The 23,486-nt window shown below is 43.2% G+C and overlaps 1 protein-coding gene and 1 long non-coding RNA gene across 11 annotated transcripts in view; one reads left to right on the top strand and one right to left on the bottom strand.

Annotated features, from left to right (window-relative positions):
• Positions 1-1,343: 1,343 nt before the first annotated feature.
• Positions 1,344-21,902, bottom strand: LOC104007056 (uncharacterized). Of its 3 annotated transcripts, none has more exons than XR_010157807.1 (3): positions 21,440-21,902; positions 21,157-21,230; positions 1,344-1,649 (listed from the first exon to the last, which is right to left on the bottom strand). It is a non-coding gene; the product is annotated as an uncharacterized LOC104007056 (long non-coding RNA). The 3 variants fall into 3 exon arrangements; XR_010157806.1 differs by having other exon boundaries at positions 1,529-1,649; positions 21,157-21,187; positions 21,440-21,559; XR_008548718.2 differs by lacking the exon at positions 21,157-21,230 and having other exon boundaries at positions 21,440-21,559.
• Positions 21,856-23,486, top strand: part of RSPH3 (radial spoke head 3) — a 52,976-nt gene continuing 51,345 nt past the window's right edge. For all 8 annotated transcript variants that reach the window (XR_010157801.1, XR_010157803.1, XR_010157800.1 and 5 more), the window contains exon 1: positions 21,856-22,397. Coding sequence is in view for 2 of the 8 variants with exons in the window: in XM_003311567.7 (XP_003311615.1) it covers positions 21,856-22,397 (542 nt within the window). In the remaining 6 variants the exon portion in view is untranslated. The remainder of the gene's footprint in view (positions 22,398-23,486) is intronic.

Genomic DNA, 23,486 nt, shown 5'->3' with positions numbered 1-23,486 from the left:
TGGGCAGAGTTCAGATACAGCATTTGGGTGCCCCTTCTCTGGCTCTGTCCTCTCTGGGATTTCTCCCTCACTCTCGTGGCCATGATTGCCCCAGACTCCAGCCCCTGGTTCCCTAGACCAGAAACATGGCAGTCTTTCTATGGGAGTTTTAGCCACCCCCAGACACTTTGTGACCAGGGCCCATCTTTCGGACAAGGCTGAAAAACAGGAAACTCACACTCTCCTCCAAGATTCAACTCCCCTCTACCTGCATTTGCTCATTTCCCAGGTCTCTTAAGTAGTTACTTTTGGTAGTTTGTCCAGTTTATAGTTGCTATATTTGTGGCAGGGTTGGTCTGTTAGGAGTCTACTCCACCATACCACAGGGTGTGTGTCTCCTTCACCACTGTATCTGCACCATTGAGTTCAGCGTCCTCACCACAATAAGCTGGTGTCCATGGCTCCCAATAGGCTTATTTCAAGGATAAAATTGATCATATCTAAGAAAAGTACTTTAGCATGTTAAATGTACTGTCAAATGTAAGGAGGCATTTAGATATGTGTAGAAACTGGTCAGCTTCCAAAAATGCAAATACAGCCCAAATAAATGTTAAGAACAATATATTAAAGTCTTAAGAAACCAGAAACATGTTGGCCAGGCACGGTGGCTCACGCCTTTAATCCCAGCACTTTGGGAGGCCAAGGCGGGTGGATCACGAGGTCAGGAGATCGAGACTATCCTGGCTAACACGGTGAAACCCCGTCTCTACTAAAAATACAAAAAAATTAGCCGGGCGTGGTGGTGGGCGCCTATAGTCCCAGCTACTAGGGAGGCTGAGCCAGGAAAATGGCGTGAACCCAGGAGGTGGAGCTTGCAGTGAGCCGAGATCGCGCCACTGCACTCTAGCCTGGGTGACAAAGCGAGACTCTGTCTCGAAAAAAAAAAAAAAAAAAAGAAACCAGAAACATTTCCAGCGGGGGCACCTCACTGTTAGGTGATAGGGCAACCATGTGGTCATTTCATTCATGATCCCAGTTATTTTCATCTGTAGCAAAAAGTTACAGGATTTTCATTGTTACTAGAAATGAGAAAAAGTATATATTATATATATATATACACACACACACACACACACACACACACACCCATATATATCTGTGATTTCTGGCAAATGTATAGGTGGTATTACACTTGAATTATATCCATATCATTCCTAAGAATAATTTTATATGCCAAGAGTTAAGATGCCTAAATTCTTTAAAAAGAACAGCAAACATCCACAGGCCTCGGAGCACATTGAGATGCATAAAATCTAAATGTATTCCTTTCAGGATTTTGATTATAAAAAAATTCAACAGCTCCCTCAAAGATAGATATTATTTATTCAACAAACATTATGGCAGATTGAAGTAACAAAACAATCTGTAAATTTGGGCATGTAGACCCAAAAAAGATCCTCTCTCAAACTGCTAACCTGGTGTTGCTAAATGAAACAGTTCTTGCCGAAGAATTTTCACAGGTGTTCATTTGCATCCATGAAATTCCTCTCGTGACATCAGTTTTTCAACAGGTTGTTTGCATCAAGTTTCAAGAGTAATTTGTGAACATTGCTGTCTGACTATCCATCCCCATAGCAGAGATAGTAACTTCTTAAAATTTCCAGTTATTCCTAGAGATTAAAGAGTTGGAAAATAAAAAAGTAAAATTTAAATTACAATCTACTGGTCTAAGCCTATATCTTCAAATGGCCAGGCTTATAAAATGTCTTCTTATTTAATATCCTTGTCTCAGCTGTCTTCCCCACGCAATTTTTTTTAAACAGTCTCAATCTGGCACCTACTGCAGCCTCAACCTCCCGGGCTCAGGTAATTCTCCAACCTCAGCCTGCTTAGTAGCTGGGACTACAGGAGTCCACTACCATGCCCAGCTACTTTTTTTGTATTTTTTATACAGACAGGGTTTCGCCATGTTGCCTAGGCTGGTCTTGAACTCCTGGGCCCAAAGTGCTAGGATTACAGGCATGCGCCACCTCCTCATGCAATTTGAGCAGTATATACAATTGGAAGCCTCACATTCCAAACCCCACCTTCATCATGTTTCCCAAAATTTTCAAATCCCACCCTTTCATCTGGTCTTTCAGACCTTCCCCTAGAGCAGCAGTACCCAGTACCCGGTTCATGGCCCAGGCATCAGGGACCTCTGCCCTATGTTACATCTATTTGTTCTTGGAGTCACTGCCACAGCCACTGTCATTATTCCCTGACGTGGCCCCTCACGGGCTTGCGCTGATGCATGCAAGCCAGCCCTCCATCACAGACCCCACATGCTGTTACTCTGGAGCAGCTCCCACACACATGCAAAGCTGATGTACACCTGGGACTTCGTTCATTCCAGTTCCCTACCTACAATGTCTACACAGTCCGCACACCCTGCCACCAGACCTTCGCAGCCAAGCAGACACCTCAGCTCAAGAATTACCTCTGACACCTAAAGAACTCACAGACCCCACCTCCCTCCCTTTCTCTTTTGTACCCCACATTTTAATATCTTCCATTTTTTCCTGTTTCTCTCCTCCCAGTAGACTATAACTTCCTTAAGGGTGAGAAATGGGTCTCCTTTCTCTTTGTATTCTCCAGAACTAAAAAAACTTCCTGGCACATGTTAAACATTTCACTATGTGTTTGTTGAATTAATAAAACAATAAAGAAATAAATGAACTTCTACTCTTTAATTCAACCAAGAAAATATAACAGTGGTCCCCTACATGTAATTTATCACTTACTCCTCAGCTTTATATAAAACTTTCTCCAAACTAGAATCACTCAACTTCTTTCCACCACTTCCTTCAAAATTCACCAACTTCAAAGGCTCCATAATTTAACCATTCCCCTTTGATCCTTCTTTTCTGCCATCTTCCAGATTCCACACTCCTCAGGAGCAGGCTTAAGGCCTTATCTTTCTCATATTTTAAGTGTTTGCTTAGTTCCTTTTTGTGCCAGGTATTTACTATAACTAGATGGGAAAAGGTTTTTTGGTTGTTTTCTTGTTTTTAATTTATCATGTAATTTTCACAACTTCACAAGATGAATATTAATACCCATGATTTAATAGATGAGAAGACTAAGTAACTTGCCCAAGGTCACACAGCTAATGAAAGATGGAGCTGATATTTTAACATAAGGCTACTGTATTCTGAAGACATGCTCTTTTCTTTTTCTCCATCCCAGCATAGGGGAAAGGGGACAAATATTCTAGGCTGGATACTTAGTTTATGTTCTTTCTGTGACAGATCTGTTATATTTTACAACAGGAAATATTTTTAAAACCACAGAATAGGTTCAGCAAAATAAGTGAAGCTTATCTTTTATCAGAGATAAAGGCAAAGAAACCCCTGGCTTCAAATTAAAACCCCATATATGCAAATGTAATTTTATGACCCAAGACTATTTTTTCCTGAGTTTTTTAACTTTAAAACACCAAAGCACAGTGGCTACAGAAGGAAGGTAGTTAAGGAGCTGCACCAAGGAATGAAATCGTATTATCACAGGCCTTAATACAACAGGCCAAATTCATTTCGAAAAAATGTATTCAAGTCTTAGACCCTGTGAAAAAACAACTCTTATTTTCAAGAATAGAAACAGCTAGGGGTTTTTTACATCTTCTTACAAGAAATTTCCATCCATTGGCTTTAAATTTTACTTTTCATTCAAAAGCACAGCATGTTTTTATATTGAAAACTTCCTAGGAAAATGAGAGCCGTTTTCTCACACTCTGAATCATGGTTTTGCTCTGACTAGGTAAATAGCATGCACCCTCAAACTCTTGCTAGAGAGAGTCACTGAAACCTTTTAGGTTAAAAGGAAATGATTGGTAAATAGCTTTTCTCAATCTGAGTTCTTCTGTAGGAAATGGAAAAACAGAGAACCTACAATTCTAAATAGTAGCATCAGACTCAAATAACAACTTTGTGGGAAAACAAGGATCGATTTGAAAGCTGGGCTCCTTCAGGTCAGACTCAGATTTTGAGGGGCTCTGTGTTTTTATAATTTTGGAGGCTCTCTACAAGAAAAAGAAGGCAAACTTACAAATGCAAATTTAATCATAAACGCAAATATGTATCTAGAACAAAAAAACATAAAGCATAAATTTAATAACGCTGACAAATACAGCAAACAAAATTTTTCACCAAAATATGAAATAACATTTTTACTAACTGCCTGGGACATTTCGGTAGTGCTCCCTTTCCTATCTTTTTTAGTTGCATGCTCTTTTAAAACACTTTTTTCCTAAAAAATAAATATTTAAAATTATTTTCTATAGTGAGAATAAAAGTTGTTTTTCCTTTAATTTGGCTAAAATTTGGAGTTCTTTCCAACATTAATAGCTTAGAATAATTTATTTCAGCTTCTCAACTCATTGATAATGTCATGTAAATTTTTAGAATTATTGACAAATTTGGAGAAATCTCTGCCAAGTGTTTTTCATATAGGAGCTATAAAATCTGGAAAAATACCTGCAGACTGCTGGTTCTATATATTTCAAATGTTCCTCTACTACCTACATACTGCCAATGTTAGGCTCTGCAAAAAGTGTTCTTCTCGTAGCACACGTCACAAGCCTGGTGAGTAGGCACAGTGGTCAGTAGGACTATCTTTGAAAGCCCCTCCCACCCCAGGATAGTTATGAATAACTTACCTACTTAAGGAAGTGATTGCAAAGCACATAAGTAAATCCCATTGCTATGGCCTGAATGTTTGGGTTCCCTCAAGATTCCTAGGTTGAAATCCTAACCCCTAAGGTGATGCTACTAAGGGGTGGTGCATTTGGGGGGGTGATGAGGTCATGAGGCTGGGGCCCTCATGAGTGGGATTAGTGCCCTATGGAAGAGGCCTGAGAAAGCCCCCTCACCTCTTCCACCACATGAGGACATTAAGAGAGAAAGTGCCATTTGTAACCAGGAAAGGGGCCCTCATCAGACACCAAATCTTCTGGTGCTATGATCTTGGACTTCCCAGCCTCCAGAACTGTGAGAAATAAATTTCTGTTGTTATAAGCCATCCAGTTTATGGGATTTTGCTATAGCAGCTGAAATGGATTAAGACATTCACTGAAATCAAACTAAATATATCCATAAGTCAGCTTTCCCTTAGCCTAGTCCTAAAATCCCCATGGCTACTCCAGGGCCATTCAATGAGGTAAGTCAGCATGAAAAGAGACATGATTGTGGTTGAAATATTTTTTGCGGCCAGGTATGGTGGCTGATGCCTGTAACCCTAGCACTTCAGGAGGCCAAAGTAGGAGGATTACTTGAGCTCAGGAGTTTGAGGCCAGCCTGGGCAACATAAGGGAGATGCTTTCTCTACAAAATAAATAAATAAATTAGCCAGGCATGGTGGTATGCTCCTGTGGCCCCAGATACTCAGGAGGCTGAGGTGGGAGGATTGCATGAGCCCAGGGAGTTTAAAGCTGCAATTAACTATGATCACACCACTGCACTCCAGCCTGGGTGACAGAGCAAGACTCTGTCTCTGTCTCTCTCTCTCTCTCTCTCATATAGATGGATAGATAATATATATATAATACTCTATATCTATATATATTATCTATATATGTGATATATAATCTATATATTATAGATATAATATATATATCTATATATAGATATCTTAAAATATATATATGTATATCTTAAAGTACTGACATCTTCCACCACCATTCGTAATCACAGCCACAGGCTGTAAACCACACTGTGGAGAATGGAGGCAAAGTGCGGCTCACCAGGCCCCAGCGCCAGACACTGGATTCCGGGATTCTGTGTGTGTCTGCATAGATGCATGCATTTGCTTCTCTCAACACTGAGGAAGACTCCCCCTGTTACACACTGGGAGCCGGACTCAGAGCTACTCCCCAGCGGAGTGGGACCCGGGGCAGGTGCTCTTTCTACTTCCCATGGTGGCTTTTCCAGCCTTCTTTTCCTCACCATAATAAGGGTGACACATACTCATTAGAGAAAACATTTTCAGTAGACGGGATTTTTTTAATTACCTGTAGTCACATTACCTAGACACAACCATGGAAAGATTTTGGCATATTTTCATGTTTTACGGAACAAAGAAATTGAAAACATTAAATCAAATCTATTTTTCTCATTATTAAAGAAATACATGTTCCCTGTCAAAAATATGAAAAGTATAAAAAACCTTAAAACCATCTGTATTTGTTGGCGAGGGCTGTCATAACAAAGTGCCACAGACTGCATGGTTTAACAACAGACATTTTTTGTCTCACAGTTCTGAAGGCCAGAAGTGCAAGATCAAGGTGTTGGCAGGGCTGGTTGGTTCCTTCTGAGGGCTGTGAGGGAAGGGTCTGTTCCACACCTCCCCGCTAGCTTCTGGTGTTTTACTGGCAATCTCTGGCATCCCTTGGTTGACAGAACATTACACTGACCTCTCTCTTCATCTTCACATGGTGTCCTCCCAGTGTGCAAATCTGTATCCAAATTTCCCCTTCTTATAAGGACACTGGTTTTATTAGATTTGAGGCCCACCCCACTCCAGTATGACCTCATTCTAACTTAAGTAATTAACACACGATTTCCAAATAGTCACATTCTGAGGTAGTGGGGGTTAGAACTTCAACATATAAATTTGGAAGAGGGTGGCGGGACACAGTTCAACACAGAACACCATCCCAAATCCTATGAGCCAAAGAAAACCGATGTTAACAAGTTATTACCAGGTCGTTTTGGAAAGTATGGCCAGAAATTCTTTTGCTACTCTGCTGATTGAGGTTGGGGTCTGTGTCCCCCTTTCTCTGAATCTGGGCAAGCTGGTGACTGCTCTGCTCAGTAATCCTAGTATTCAAGTCATGACAACCCAGGCACCAGGCAGGGGAATGAAAGAGCTTCCAGATGCTTCCAGCCCCCAGCTACCAAGTCATTCCCAGCTTGAGTCTTACTGAGCTGAGGTCTCAGACACCAGGGAATAAAGACAAACCCTCCCTCCTGTGCCCTGTTGAAATTCCAGATCCACAGAACCCTTGAGCACAATAAATGCATGTTGTTTGTGATGGTTAATTTTATGTCTAGACCACAAGATGCCTGAATACTTAGATAAACCTTATTCTGGGTATGTCTGTAAAGGTGTTTGGATGAGATTAACACTGGAATCATAGACTGAGTAAAGCAGATTGCTTTCCCCAGTGTTCCTTCCCCAGTCCATTGCAGGCCAGAACAAAAGGCCTGGAAAGGTAGAACTTGCTCCCTCTGCCTGACTACTTGAGCTGGGACATAAGTCTTCTCCTGCCCTCAAACTGGGGCTTATACCATCAAGTGCCCCTGGTTCTCAGGCCATTCGACTCAGCCTGGAACTACACCACCAGCTTTCCCGGGTCTCCAGCTTGCAGATGGCAGACTATGGGACTTCTCATCTTCCACAATCCATGAGCCAATTCCTCATAATAAATTGCCTATAATAACGGTCTTATAATGTATGTATTTATACACTATTGGCTTTGTTTCTGAAGGTTCCAAATACATTGTTTAAGTCAGTAATTTCAGAGGTGGGCGGAGGGCTAATTACCCAGCTATAGTTATATTGTAATATTTCTGACTAGAAATATTATTATATTATTCTTCTTATATTATTATATATTATATTATTATAATATATTTATATATTATATATTATATAATATATTATATATATTATATAATATATTATATATATTATATATTATATATTAATATATTATATTATATAATATATAATAATATAATATATAATATAATATTATATTATTATAATTCTTAGTCTTTTTTCTGTGCCTTTAAAAATATTTCTCTTACTAAAGTGAGTCACTAACTTCTTAGATCAAAAGGAAATGATAATTTCTCTGATTCTTAGATTTACTTTAAAAAATATAAAAAACAGGTCAGCCTCACTTCTAAATATTTGCATTATATGAACATAATGAATATACTGAGTCCAGCCATAGGTAACACAAGGACATTCACAAGTCCCAGGTGGAGGACAGTATGAACTGAAGCTTTCTGACACAGTGGCTGCTTAGACCTTTTACTATTCTTTCCTAGTTAAAAGTCAGAGAAATCAGGTAACCATTGAAGTCTTAAAGATGCAGACAAAGCTGGGCACAGTGGCTCACGCCTGTAATCCCAGCACTTTGGGAGACGAAGGCGGAAGGATTACTTGAGTCCAGGATTTCAAGAGCAGACCCAGGGCAACAAAGCCAGACTGTCTCAAAAAAAAAAAAAAAAAAAGACATAGAAAACATGTGAAGCTCTTGGTGATGCTAATGATGAATACGATGCACTACACAGCTCTGGTTTTGAGAAAGGGGAAGTGTTTGGTTCTTCTCAGCATTGGCTCTCAACCATGTAAATAGTTTGGCCAATATTAACAGACCCTGGAGCCAAATCAGTTTCATGTGGTCATCAATCATGACATTTCTTCTGAAACATGAGGTAAAGCATGTGATGCAAGAAATCCACTTTCCGGGAAATGACGGAGACCTTAAGAGGAGCAGCTCAAGGAGGTTCTTGCAGGCCAAACCGCAGCCCGTGGCCACAGAACTGACCAGACCACATGGAGGCCAATCAAATACCTGTGTGTGGGTCCAGCATGAACAATGCTGGTCTTAAAGTGGATCATGATCTCCTCATTACTGAGATCTTCATTTTGACCGCTCTTTTGAGTAGCAGATCTTTGAGATGTGTTAATGAAGGGACGGGAAGGTCTATGGTACCAGGCCTTGCAAATCTGAAAGTATATGCTGTTGCCTTGAAAGACAACAGACTTACTTGGGCATGAGGTTGTTCCCAACATTTCCCCCTGAAAACTCCACTACGTGTGGTTTCATTGTCTTCTGATCTTGGGTGTTGCAAAAAATAAAAAAATTTAAAAATTTAAAAAAAAAAGCCTATGGCCAGAGAGATTTTTGTTCCTGCATAGGAAACTTACTTTTTTCTATCTGAATGCTCATATGGTCTATTTCTTATATCTTTGTAATGTGAAAATGTTGTCATTCTTTTTTCTTGGAATGCAGTGGATTCTTTTTTTTTTTTTTTTTTTTTTTTGAGATGGAGTCTCGCTCTGTTACCCAGGCTGGAGTGCAGTGGTGCAATCTCGGCTCACTGCAACCTCCACCACGTGGGTTCGAGCAATTCTCTCCTGCCTCAGCCTCTCATGCAGCTGGGATTACAGGCACACGGCACCACACCTAGCTAATTTTTGTATTTTTAGTAGAGACAGGGTTTCTCCATGTTGGCCAGGCTGGTCTCGAACTCCTGACCTCAAGCAATCTGCCTGCCTCGGCCTCCCAAAGTGTTGGGATTACAGGCATGAGCCCTTGCACCCAGCCCTGTGGTGGATTCTTTTGATCTTCATCTTCAAGTTCTTTTCAGCACAAGAAACACTTGTTTAATTAGGTCTTTGGTTGTTGCTTCTATTTTCCCATAGGAATACCTAAGATTCTTGCGTTGAATCATTCTTCCCTCCCCTAGATAGCTCTCATCTCCCACACTCGGCCAATATTTTTAATCCTTTTCTCTGCATTCTGGCAACATACGTTAGGTGGTTCTTCACATCCCTCATTTGACATTCAACAGCATTCTCTCTGTGTGGATGTGAATGCTATTATTCATCTTTAATTGCTTTTTAATCACTTATCTCTTGATATTCCCTGCCTCATACTCTGATTCAGACACACTGAACTTCTCTCAATTCCTCAACAATCTAGGGTTTTGTTTTTGTATTTGTTTTTGGAGACAGGGTCTCCCTCTGTTACCCAGGCTGGAGTGCAGCGACATGGTCACAGCACACTGCAGCCTCTACCTCCCAGGTTCAATCGATCCTCTGGCCTCAGCCTCCCAAGCAGCTGGGACTACAGCTGCGTGTCACCACACTCAGCTAATTTTTGTATTTTTTTGTAAAGATGGGGTTTCACCATGTTGCCCAGTCTGGTCTCAAACTTCTGGGCTCAAGCAATTCTCCTGCCTTGGCCTCCCAATGTGCTGGGATTACAGGCATGAGCCACTGGGCCTGGACAACATCTTGGGTTTTTTCTCACCTCTAGGGCTTCACACACGGCATTCTTTGGTCATAAACACTCTCCACCACCATGTCATTTCATTTGGCAAACTCCTACATCTTCATATGCTCTGAGCTCCAGCTTTCATGTAGGAAGCTTGCCACGACCGCCAAGGATGGCTCGGAGTCCCCGTGCTTCTATTGTGCCCTGCCAACCCTATTATCACACATTTCACACTGAATTGGAAATGCCAGTTCCCTTGTCTGGTACCTCACTAGATTCTGAGAGGACAAGAACCATGGCAATTTTATTCATCATTATATCCTCAGCCCCGAGCGCCATTGCTGGCATGTGGTAAGCATTAAAAAATATTTTTGCCTATAATATCAGTCTTTTTCAATCACATCCGTCTTTTTGCATCTTAAGAATTCTCTGCATGGTTTTATTCAAAGGTGGTACCAAACAGCATCTTTAGGGATACCAATGAGTTTCATTTTTAGAGCTCTGTCTTCCTCTGATTATTCAAATGTGTGTTCCCTTCCTCCTACTTGACAGCATTTTTTCACAGATTTTATGTTTCTCCTCACCTCCTCCTCCAATGAATAGAACAGATCCAGACCTGGTGCCCACCAACAGACACACATCATATTGTCCTCGGCCTCACTTTCTATCTACCTGGGTGCCTGTCAATCTCCTCTTCAAGCTAAAAAACAGACTGCAATGTCCAGCTCCCAGCTCCCTCCCATTTCCAGCTACTGTGCTCCTCTAGACAGAAATGGGACATGCCCTGTCCTACTGCCATGGGTATTTAGTTAGAATTGGAAGAAATTCCAACTTCAGTCAATGCCACTTTAAACCAGGAGTCCCCAGCCCTGTCATTTTAAATGAATCCCAGGGACAATGACGTAATTTTGATAATTTTGGCAGGTGTTCTTAGAACACACTTTAGAAGTCTTATTTATGTCCTATATATTAGAGTTTCATCTTAAACCAGCCTTGTATAGAAAATTTTGTAATCCTGTTAATGTCTTTGTTTTCTGCCTCTATAATTAAGAACTTACCTTTGACGTTTGGAGCACTGACCCTGTTTCTCTGGAGTCTTTTCCTCCTGAATGGGCCTTTTTCTTGAATAAACTTTTTTTTGTTGTTTTTTGAGACAGAGTCTCGCTCTGTTGCCCAGGCTGGAGTGCAATGGCGAGATCTGAGCTCACTGCAAGCTCTGCCTCCCGGGTGCACACCATTCTCCTGCCTCAGCCTCCTGAGTAGCTGGGACTACAGGCACCCGCCACCATGCCTGGCTAATTTTTAAACTATTTAAAACTGGAAAAAAAATTAAAATAGAAAAATTAGCTGGGCATAGTGGCAACTACCTACTGTAGTCTCAGCTATTCTGGAGGCTGAGGCCGGTGGATGGCTTGATCCCAGGAGGTTAAGACTGCAGTGAGTCATGATTTTGCATCACTACACTCCAGCCTGGGTGACAGAGTGAGACCCTGTCAGGAAGGGAAGGGAAGAAGAAGGGAAGGGAAGAAGAAGGGAAGGGAAGGGAAAAAGAAAGAGAGAAAAAAGAAAGAAAAGAAAGAAAGAGAGAGCGAGAGGGAGGGAGGGAAAGAAGGAAGGAAGGAGGGAAGGAGGGAAGGAAGGAAGGAAGGCAGGCAGGCAGGAAGGTGGGCAGGCGGGCGGTCGGGCAAAGACATGCAGACTCCAGGATATTAAACTGTTTCAGAGCATGTGAGTTTTATTTTTCAAAACTGGAAGGTCAGCATTAACTGACAATGGCTCTCATAAATTCAAAATTCTTATTCTCTTCATCAAAATCAAGGTAATTCTACGTCTACTTCTCCAGCCCCAGCTTCTCACCTTCTCAAGCTATAGGATGTTGTCATGCAGGTGCCCTACAATCACAATATCAAAATGTTCCCCACAAGGTAGAGGAAGTAAGTTTGGGCCAAAGAGAATAAAGGCATCAGATAGAAGCAAAGGGGAATGAAGGGTACACATGCTGCCGTCATTCCAATCTCTGATTCCAGCAATGCCTAAAGCCCACCCACAATGCTGCCATCCCTGAAGGCACAGGAACCACCCCATAAACTTCAAAACATGCCCTTTTGCCAAGCAAATTCAAATTGGATTTCTCCCTTACGCAACCGGGGGTTCTCACTAATACAGCTGCTTTACATAATACCTATATTGCTGTAAAGTTCGGTATAAATAATTTTTATAAAATTTTTAAAATCTTATATTTACATAGCACTTCATAATTTTCTAAATTGTTACACACATTATCTCTTTTGGTATGCAAAAATAATTGCTTGAGATGGCCAGAACAGCATTTACTATCTATCGTTTTAAAATAACAACAACAAAATAAGACAAAGAATAATTTAAATCTTGCATGAGGTCACATAGCTAGTGAGAACAAAACAGGAGATGAACTCGAAGCTTCTGACTCCAAATCCAATACTCTACACCCAGAACTCTGGTCTTCTGATCGCTAGCCCAGTGCTCCACGCACCACTTGACGGCCATGCACATTTGTTAAACATACTAGAGACTGTCTTTTGAAAGGAAACCTCTCCACCATGTAAGTAACTGCCTTCTAGTTAGCTACTTCGTTTCGCTTTTGTTTTTGTTTTTGTTTTGAGACTGGGTCTCTTTCTGTCTGTCGCCCAGGCTGGAGTGCAATGGCGCAATCTTGGCTCACTGCAACCTCTGCCTCCTGGGTTCAAGGAATTCTACCGCCTCAGCCTCCCGAATAGCTGGGATTACAGGTGCCTGCCACCATGTCTGTCTAATTTTTGTACTTTTGTAGAGATGGTGTTTCACCATGTTGGCAAGGCTGGTCTTGAACTCCTGACCTCAGGTGATCTGCCTGCCTCAGCCTCCCAAAGTGCTAGGATTACAGGCATAAGTTACCGCGCCGGGCCAAGTTGGCCTACTTTGTAAATGTGATTTTTAAAAATAATATTTCCCTAATACAAGGTATACCTGGGCTGCAATTATTTCGCTTACTAGAAGCTAATGAAGAATTAGTGACACCTTGTGGCAAAAGCTTATTAATTCATGTTCTACTGCTACCCATTTGCAGAGATGTCCAAAGGCTTCATGCACTTCACTAAGAAGTTAAGACAAGAGCAAAATTTTGGAAAGAATAACCTAGGGTTGCAATTCTGCCTCTGTAACTAGATTCTCTCTTCAATCACTCTACATGGGCTTCAGTTCCCTCCTCTTCACAGAATCTGTGTGACTGTCAAGTTTACAGATGACTTCCAGGTTGGCAAACTCAATGATTACTTCTCAAGTCTCATCTTTCTCAACCTCTCAGTGGTATCTGACCAGGTTGAACACACTGTTCCTAAAACCCTTGGATTTGGCAAAATCAGTTTCCCTTCTCCTTTAAAATGTTTTAAAGCCATCTAAGTGCTCACGAGTACCAAATTTATATCTCTAGTTCCACTGAACTTCAGATTCGCATCTCTAACCTGCCAATGTGACGTATGTATTTGGATATCCAATAGCATCTGTCCAAAACAAAACTCTTGGTTTCCTACTCTTTCCAACAATTGACTGCATCGCAGTAAATAACATGATCATCCTGTCAGTTTAGTAAAGCCAAAATCTTAGCAGTCATTCTGTAGTCCTCCACTACTTACTATTAGTAAGTGGCAGTGAGGAGTAGAGGAATAAAGGGACTTAGTTCATTCTCTGAAAGCTCCCAAATGCACCTCTTCTCTCCATTTTCCCTACTATCACCCTAATTCAAGCCAGAGCCTCTCATTAACCTACTCAGCACCTTCCTAACTAGTAACTTAATCTTCACCTCTTACAATCCATTCTTCACATAGCAATCAGTGATCTTTTTAAAATATAACTCAGATGATATCCTTTCTTAAAACCCTTGAATGGCTCCCCATAATCCCAACTCCTCCTCCATTCTACAAAGCCCTCCAATTTGCCCCCAGCTTCCTCAAAATGCTCTAAAAGCTCACGTCTAACCACTCTTCCCCGTCATTCCATGTTCTAGCCACACTGGCCTTCCTTTTGCTCCTTAAACATACAAGCTTGTTCCTTCCTTAGGAATAGTGCACTAGCCACCGCCCTCTGTCTGGGCGGCTCCCCCAGAACTTCATGTGGTTCGCTGCTTCTTATGTCACAAGGTCTCTAGTTAGATGTTACCTTCTCAGTCCTTTTCTGCTACTTAACTGAAGGCAGCCACTCATGCCCCCCACCACCACCACAAACTTTTTGTTTTGTTTTCACCAAAGCTTTTATCATTTCATGAAATTTTCTTTTTTTCTTTTTTGATCTATTTGCCTATTATCTACTTCCCTACACTAGGACAAAAGCTTCATCTATCCGAAGCTCTTATAATACTGCTCAGTACAAGGAAGGTGCTTAGTGTCTGTTGAATAATGAACTATATATAGTAAGTTCTCCCTTGAATTCTCTTACTGATGTGGTTTGGATCTGTATCCCCACCCAAATCTCATGCCAAAGTGTAATTCCCAATGTTGGATGTGGGCCTGGTGGGAGGTGATTGCATCATGGAGGTGTTTTTCATGAATGGTTTACTGCCATCTACTTGATACTGTCCTCAGGATAGTGAATGAGTTCTTGCGAGATCTGGATTTTTTAATTTTGTTTTGTTTTGTTTTCTTTGAAGCAGAGCCTCACTCTGTCGCCCAGGCTGGAGTGCAGTGGCGTGATCTCGGTTCACTGCAACCTCTGCCTCCCAGGTTCAAGTGATTCTCCTGCTTCAGCCTCCCAAGTACCTGGGATTACAGGCACACACCATCATGCCCGGCTAATTTTTGTATTTTTAGTAGAGACAGGGTTTCACCATGTTGGCCAGGCTGGTTTCGAACTCCTGACCTCAGGTGATCTTCCCGCCTCAGCCTCCCAAAGTGCTGGGATTACAGGTGTGAGCCACTGCGCCCGGCCAAGATCTGATTGTTCAAAGGCATGGAGCACCTCCCCTTCTCCCTCTTGCTCCTGCTCCTGCCATGTAAGACACCTCACTTCTCCTTTGCCTTCCACTATGACTGCGAGCTTCCTGAGGCCTCTCCAGAAATAGATGCCGCCATACTTCCTGTACAGCCCACAGAACCATAAGCCAATTAAACAGCTTTTCTTTATAAATTACTCAGCCTCTGGTATTTCTTTATAGCAATGTGATAACAGACTAATACATTTACCTACACTTAAAAACATTTCTGAAACCATAGCCTTTCACTCACTTTTTGCACACTTAAATGGAAAATATGCTGCTGCTTCTTTTCTTGGATAAATTGTATACCCCCGCTATTCACTCATTCAAAAAACTATTATAACCAAACATTAAGTAATATAGTAGGACTACAAATACAAATGGAACATGATCCCTACCCTCAAGGAAATCATGGCCTAGTGGAAGCAAACATGTTAGCAAATCATTATAAAAGCCATGTGGCAAGTAAAAGATGGCGTTGTGGCTGCAAACTATATGAACCCAAGTTAGAGGCATCAGAAATGGCCTCCTGGCCGGGTGCTGTGGCTCACGCCTGTAATCCCAGCACTTTGGGAGGCCGAGGCGGGTGGATCACCTGAGGTCGGGAGTTCGAGATCAGCCTGACCAACACGGAGAAATCCTGTCTCTACTAAAAATACAAAATTAGCCAGGTGTGGTGGCGCATGCCCGTAATCCCAGCTACTTGGGAGGCTGAGACAGGAGAATTGCTTGAACCTGGGAGGCAGAGGTTGCAGTGAGCCGAGATAGCACCACTGCACTCCAACCTGGGCAACAAGAAGTGAAACTCTGTCTCAAAAAAAAAAAGAAATGCCTTCCTGGAGAAAGCAACAGGAGCTGAGGTTTAAAAGAGGAGTAGAAAAAAAATCCAGGAAAAGAGACAAGGAAAAATCATAAAGCACAAACACAGTGTGGAAATATGATAGTTCATGCAGTGGGACTGCAAGCGCTCAGCTCTGCTGAGAAAAAAAGTACAAGACAGAAATCAGTGAGATGTGAAATTCAAAAAATACGCAGTAACCAGGTAGTGGCAGGCTTATAGCATAGTTTAAGAAACTTGAACTCATTAGGCAGTGGGTTATGGAGCAAGCATGATCAAGGATCACTTTCTGTTCGATTATTGTTTGGTTCCATAGACGATTTAATTTAGACTACATGAGGTCAGAATGATGAGGTCAAAGGCTGGTAGGAATAGGAAGGATACAAAAAAGAGGATCCAGAAGCAAGAAACACTGAGGAAGTAAAATGGACAGGACTTGGTGATTATTGGGATATGGAGAATGAGGGGAGGGGGAACAAGCAAAAGGGGCAAGAAATGGGGGATCTGGGAGTGGGAGGACAATGAACATCATAAGCTGATGCTTTCTTACTTAAGTTCTAGAGTCCAGCAGTCAAGGGCTTAAGTCTTGGTCCTGTCACTTGCTTGCTATATGACTTTGGTAAGTTATTTTAACTTCTCTCAATTTCAGTTCCTTGCAAATTAAATGGGAATAATATCAGAATCTACCTCATTGTTGGACTGGGATTGTTATAATAACTAAATGAAATCAGGTATGTAAACTGCTTAGCTTACTGCCTGCCATACATCAGAAACACCTATTGATTAAAGAATTTTTAAATGATTATCTGACTATGTCTGTGGTCATAGATCTACCTTTTCTCTTCTTACTATAGACGAATTGTCCATGTTTCTAGGCAAGGCCAATCCCTCAACTTATGCACAAAAGCCTATTCCTTTTTGCCAACATCATTCCACCAATTCTTCCCTCCGTCCCACACCATCCATTCCACCCTCTCTCCTGAATCACTTCTAGAAGCACATACACATACGGTCAATTCTACCATTAAAAAATATTGAACCTTTTCTTGACTCAATTTCCCTTTAACTACCAGCCCATTTGTTTTTTCTTTCCTTGAGTCATAAATCGCTCTTCTGTCACTCTCTTCAGGATCCATTATAACTGAACTCTTCTACTTCATGAAAGTTGCCTTTTTTCAGATCACCAGAGACCTCTATGTTGCTAGATCCAATGTTCTTATCTTGCTTAGCACATGTATAGCATTACATACAGCTGATTACTCCCTTCTCCTTGAAACACTTTCATTACTTAACTCCCAGGTGACCAGGCTTTCCGCATTTTCTACCATTTTGTTGGCCCTCTTTTGCAGTCTCCTTTGCTGATAATTCCTCATCTTTCCAAACTCTAAATATTGGAACACTCAAGGCCTTATCTCTCTACACTCCCTTGGTAATCTTATCAAGTCTCATGGCTGTTGATTCAAAATTCCACTTCTGTAGCCCAGACCAATCTCCTGAAACTCTAGACTCCCATGTCCAACTGTCTACTCAACATCTCCACTTGGATGACTAACATGCCTTCCAAGCTTGATGTGCCCCAGACCAAGCTGCTAATGCTCACTCCAATAATGGATCCTCCCCAGCGTTCCCTCTATCACTAAATGGCAACTCCATTCTTCCAGATACTCTAGTCAACAACTTTATCATGGCCTCTAGCTGTAATTGAATAGTTTAAATTAAACCAGTCCTCTCATGGGAATAAGCATAAAAGCTGAACATTTAAAAAAGCACACATAACAAAAACTACACAGGCTGTTTGAAGACACTGGAGAGCAACCAAGATGGTCAAGACATGAGAGACTGGGATCCCAGAAGACAGATGCATAAAGTGATACAGAACTTCTCCATTACTTTTTCTGATTGGGTCATTTGCTGAGTTTTGTGCAGGGCATTTATGGTGAGCAGAAAGCAGTGACCTGGAGGTATCAGGGACCTTTCAGATATGGGGAGATAAAAAATTGGAGTTGAAAACTGCTGATAGGACTTGAAGGGACAAGATCCCAAAGAAAGGAGGATCATAGAGAAGCCAGTCTGACATTTAGTTTGGCTTTTATCCTTGAGGCATTTGCTGAATTCTAAGCTGTAAGGGCACTGGAAATCAAGAAACCAAACAGTTGCTAAATAGCTAAAATGCTAAGTGTACATTTCAACAGTCTCACAGAGCTGGGAGTACAAAAATTGGAGTTCAAGGTCACCCAAAGATGGGGACCTGTTAAATACCACAGATGTTCATGTTGAGAAAGAATAGAAAGGCCTAGCTCTGGGATAAGGCCAAACCAGAAAATGATCAGCCCTCACAAAGTCTGAATCCCTGATTAAAGGTCATCTGAGGCCAGGCGCAGGGGTTCACACCTGTAATCCCAGTACTTTAGGAGGCCAATGCAGGTGGATCACTTGAGGTCAGGAGTTCGAGACCAGCCTGATCAACATGGTGAAACCCAGTCTCTACTAAAAAAATACAAAATTGGCCGGGCATGGTGGTGCACACCTGTAATCCCAGCTACCTGGGAGGTGAGACAGGAGAATTGCTTGAACCCAGGAGGTGGAGGCCGCAGTGAGCCACGACAGTGCCATTGTACTCCAGCCTGGGCAACAAGAGCAAAACTCCGCCTCAAAAAAAAAAAAAAAAAAGTCATCCATTCCTACTCTAATTGCTTGCCAGAATAAAATTAAATCCTTTCTGGAGAAAGACAACATCAGCCACAGTCTCTATGCAATTTATTTATTTATTTTTATTTATTTATTTAGTTTTTTTTTTGCCAGAGCCTCTATGTGATTTTTTTCCTACACAATGTCTAACATTTAATCAGAAACCTTAGGTTCATCTCTTATGCCTTTCTTTCTCTCGTGCACCACGTCACATCCAATCTGTTCTACCTTCAAAATTGAGCTGGGATCTTCCCACCACTTTTGGCCCAGATCCAGAACCAACCTCCACTGAAAGCAAGGCAGTCTGTCCCCCAACATGGCCTCGGCACTGACTCACTGCATCTCTCGGGCCCGAGCACCACACCTACACCAGATCCAAGCCACCCTCTCACCAGCCTTATTGGGAGCAGCTTCCTATCTGGTCTCTCTGCTTCTGCCTTTGCCCCACTTCAGTCTATTCTCAACCAAACAACTAGAAAAAACAAATTTTTTTAATCAAACTATGTCAAGCTTCTACTCAAAACCCTTTAGGGACTTTTAACCCTAGAGTAAAACCTAAAGTCCTTTCACTGACCTACAACAAGGCGCACGGCCCAGCCTCTGACTTCATCTCCGAATGCTCCTCCTTGTGCTCACTCTGCTCCACTCACTCTTACTCCCATCCCCAACACGACTTCCTGCCTTAGAACGAGGAATTGACTGCTTCCTTGACCTGGAATGCTGTGACAATTAGTCACAAGTCTCAAGTTTCATTTCTTCACCTCCTTCAAGTCTTTACTCAAATGTCACCTTCTCAATGAAGCCTTCTCTGACCACTATAAAATTGATAGGTCTCCCATGCCCCTAGCACCTAGCCTTATTTCCTGCTTTATTTCGAATTAGCTATTATAATTATGTAACACCCATAATGTACTCACTTTTCTTGTTTGTATGACTCCTCCACTAGAATATAAATTCTGTCAAGGCAGGAGTTTTAATCTGTTGTTTGTTTTTGTTTTTCACTGCTATATCCCCACTAACACCAGGGGAGTGGGGACGAGGGACAAGAAAACAACAATGCTTGGCACATACTAGATACGCATAACTATTTGTGGAATGAATCTTTCAGTTTCAGATCATCCAAGAGTTGTCTACAAAATAGTCAGATATCCAGGACTGTCACCTGAGGGAGAAGTCTAGGTTAGAGATACATCCTTTGCTACCCTGAGTATATAGGTGGTACTAGAAATTACAGACGTGAAATGGGACTGCCCTGGGAGAAAGTACAAGAAGAGAAACAGGCTGTGGATAAAAACTTGTACAGGCCAGGCACAGTGGCTCACGCCTGTAATCCCAACACTTTGGGAGGCTGAGGAGGGCGGATCACCAGGTCAAGAGAACAAGACCATCCTGGCCAACATGGTGAAACCCCGCCTCTACTAAAAATACAAAAATTAGCTGGACGGGGTGGCACACGCCTGTAGTCCCAGCTACTCAGGAGGCTGAGGCAGGAGAACCACTTGAACCGGGGAGGCGGAGGTTGCAGTGAGCCAAGATCGTGCCACTGCACTCCAGCCTGGCCACAGAGCGAGACTCCATCTAAAAAAAAAAAGAAAGAAACTTGTACAAGAACCTATAGTGGCTATCAATTTCTTTATAAAGCCCACTGTGGCTGGTATAGCACTATTGGTTACCCACTTAATACCCACTCAATTGTGCCCCAACATCCTCCTAACAGAATTTGTTCTCCTCCTCCCTGGCCAAGTGTTTCTTGGAGGCCTAGAAAGACCGGTTACCTGGTCTAATCCAAATATGGTGGTCTTATATAGATCCTAAGCTTAAATCAATATGATGTAATTCTGGTCAGTTGGGAGTTTAGGAGGGGGTTTTGCTCTCCCAATAAAGACAAAAGAGCAGATACTTCTATTACTACTTTGTTGAAGCCAACAACCCAGGTGACAGAGTGGAAAGGTAGGGGAAAAAACGTGCTGTTGATAATGTGCTGAGCCCCCAAGTTACCCTCCAGGTTAACCAACCTGGGGAGTGTAAAATAATGAATTCCTTATTATTTCAGCCACTTGGAATTGGTTTTTTGTTACTTGAGGGAAAAAATATTCTAATTAATATGCTAGTGTTTACTGTTTCCACGATGTGGTGTCAGCCTGTCTATAGATATTTCTACAACTCATCTACACAAACCTTGCTTACAGTTTTCCAAATGCACCTTGGGCTTCTTGAGCCTTTGATCAAGCCATTCCGAATGCACTTCCCCCAAGAGGCTGGCCAGTTAAAATACTATCATTCATCAAACACAATTTAAATGTCACTTTCTCCTCTAGCCCTTTCAGAAATTACCTCAAAATTAAATGATCAGACCTAAAATATTTTGGGAGTGTTTTCACCTCTAGAATTTACCATACACCTTTATGCTAGTGTTACTTATAGAATGCCTACATCTGCTTTAGGTCATACACTTCAAAGCACAGAACGGTCCAGATCTTAATAAAGGCTTGCCATTTACCAGGCACAGCTCTAAGTATTAACGGTTTTAATCCTCAAGACAAAACCTAAAGAGATAAATTCTTCTATTGCCACTTTGTGGATTAGGAAAATGAAGCACAAAAACATTTAACTTGCCTGAGGTTTCGGAGCTAGTTCGTTCTAGAACCTGGATTCAAATCAAGACAGCAATTAGCTGAATGAAGGTGTAACTGCAAATGCAAATAACTCATCACAAGGGATACACATTCACTCATACAAGATAGAAGATTTTTAACGTTGCTGGTACTAAAACCAAAGCGTCTGCGTTTTTAAGCGCAGCCCCACCCCGCAATACTAGAGACATTCTTTAGAGCTGGAAGCCTGATAGATTAAGGGGAACTATGCCTTTGTATTTTTTAAGACTCAATAAATTGCTCACTTCTTTCCCAAAATGAGGTGTCTGTGGGGGAGGCCCCTGTCGCTCCGTGTGCCAAGGGTCCTCCGATTGCTAGCACACAACGGTGAGCAGAGAAGGTAGGTGAGGAACTGCACTGACTCAGCTGCAGAGGGCGGCGGCAGCCCGCCCCTGGGGCGGGAGAAGGGCAGGAGCCGGGAGACACCAGGAAGCTCTTCCCCGCCCGGGCACGTAACAGAGCTGGGAGCCTGGCTGCCAGGGGCGTGTTATCGCGGGGGCAGCCTGGGAGCGCTGCTGCGCCGCGGCAGGAGAAACAGCCGAGGACACCCTGGAAGAGCAGGAGCACGTGGGCCTGCGAGAATGGCGCCAACACCAGCCCTGCAAAGCCACATTCCAAAGCCGGGCCAAGGACAGCCACCGTTGCCCCGCAGGCCTCAAGGATGACGGTCAGGCCAGCCAAGGCCGCCTCCCTAGCCAGGAACCTCGCAAAGCGCAGGCGCACCTACCTGGGTGGCGCGGCTGGGCGGAGTCAAGAGCCGGAAGTCCCTTGTGCCGCAGTCCTTCCCGGGAAACCCGGGGACCGGAACTACCCGGAGTTCCGGCCCCCAGACAGAACCCTGGGTTGCTGGGCAACCGATGCGGCCCCCGCAGCTGGTCTCTGTGGTGCTGGGAGCGAGCCCAGTATAGCTCCCACCTCCTGCGCTGGTAACCTCCCGTCCCGCCCGCCTCCCTTGTTGTCGCCTCTCCTCGCGTCGCGGAATCCTTGCCCTTGGCACTACTTACATCTCTCCGGGTCCCACAACACCTTAGCGCCCACCTGCTTCAAAGCGAAGCTCCACCGAAAGCGAGGCAGTCAGCCCCTGGACATGGCCTCGGCGCTGACTGATCGCACCTCTCGGGCCCCGAGCACCTACACCTACACCAGCCGGCCCCGAGCACTGCCCTGCCAGCGCAGCCGTTACCGGGACAGCCTGACGCAGCCGTGAGTGACCAAGCCAGCCCCTGTGTGGTCCATACTTGCACCCCATCCCCAGGCCGGGGTCTGGCCCCTTCGCCCTGGCAAAAAAGCTGCTTATGCTGTCTTCCCTTATGCTGTCTGCCGAAATAAAAGTTCTGCCCTAAGGAATCTCCCGTGGTGTGGAGGAGTGAAGCAGGAAGGGGCATGGGTTGGGCATCAGTTAACTTTTAGTGATATGCGTTGCTGCCGTGGTCCTTAACATGTACACGAATTGGCTTATTTCACAAAGTTTGAATTGTACCAGTGTGTATTGAGGGCCAGCTACGTGCTGAGCACCTTACTGGGGGCATTCAAATACGTTTTCTCAGTTAATCCACAGTGCTGTGAAGTTGGTTTTATAACTCCATTATGCAGATGAGGAGACCGTGGTGCAAAGATATCCAACAGTAGCATATCCAAAATGGGAGCCGAGTAAATCTCTTCGGCAGGCTTTGAGCAGGAGTAAGATTATTCTTCCATGCAGGACCACAGATTGGTTTTTTGTGGTTGTGGTGGTGGTGGTGGTTGCTGTTGTTGTTTTGAGACGGAGTTTCGCTCTTGTCGCCCAGGCTGGACTGCAATGACGCGATCTCCGCTCACTGCAACCTCCGCCCCCCTCCTCCCCGATCAAATGATTCTCCTGCCTCAGCCTCCCAAGTAGCTGGGACTACAGGCGCCCTCCACCACGCCCGGCTAATCTTTGTATTTTTAGTAGAGACAGGGTTTTGCCACGTTGGCCAGGCTGGTCTCAAACTCTTGGCCTCAAGTGATCCGCCCGCCTCGGCCTCCCAAAGTGCTGGGATTACAAGCGTGAGCCACCGCGCCCGGACGGCAGATTGTGTTTTTACATCGATGAACAGTTGCAAATATTCAAACATACATAGGAAAGAAAAAAACAAAACATAAGCCTTTTTTTTTTTCTTTTTTTTTTTTTTTTGAGACGGAGTCTCGCTCTGTCGCCCAGGCTGGAGTGCAGTGGCACGATCTCGGCTCACTGCAACCTCCACCTCCCGGGTTCACGCCATTCTCCTGCCTCAGCCTCCCAAGTAGCTGGGACTACAGGCGCCCGCCACC

The sequence above is a fragment of the Pan troglodytes genome, chromosome 5 (assembly GCF_028858775.2).
Source record: "Pan troglodytes isolate AG18354 chromosome 5, NHGRI_mPanTro3-v2.0_pri, whole genome shotgun sequence".
Taxonomy (NCBI): domain Eukaryota; kingdom Metazoa; phylum Chordata; class Mammalia; order Primates; family Hominidae; genus Pan; species Pan troglodytes.
Note: the sequence above shows the minus strand (reverse complement) of the source record. Positions and strands in the feature narration are given on the sequence as shown.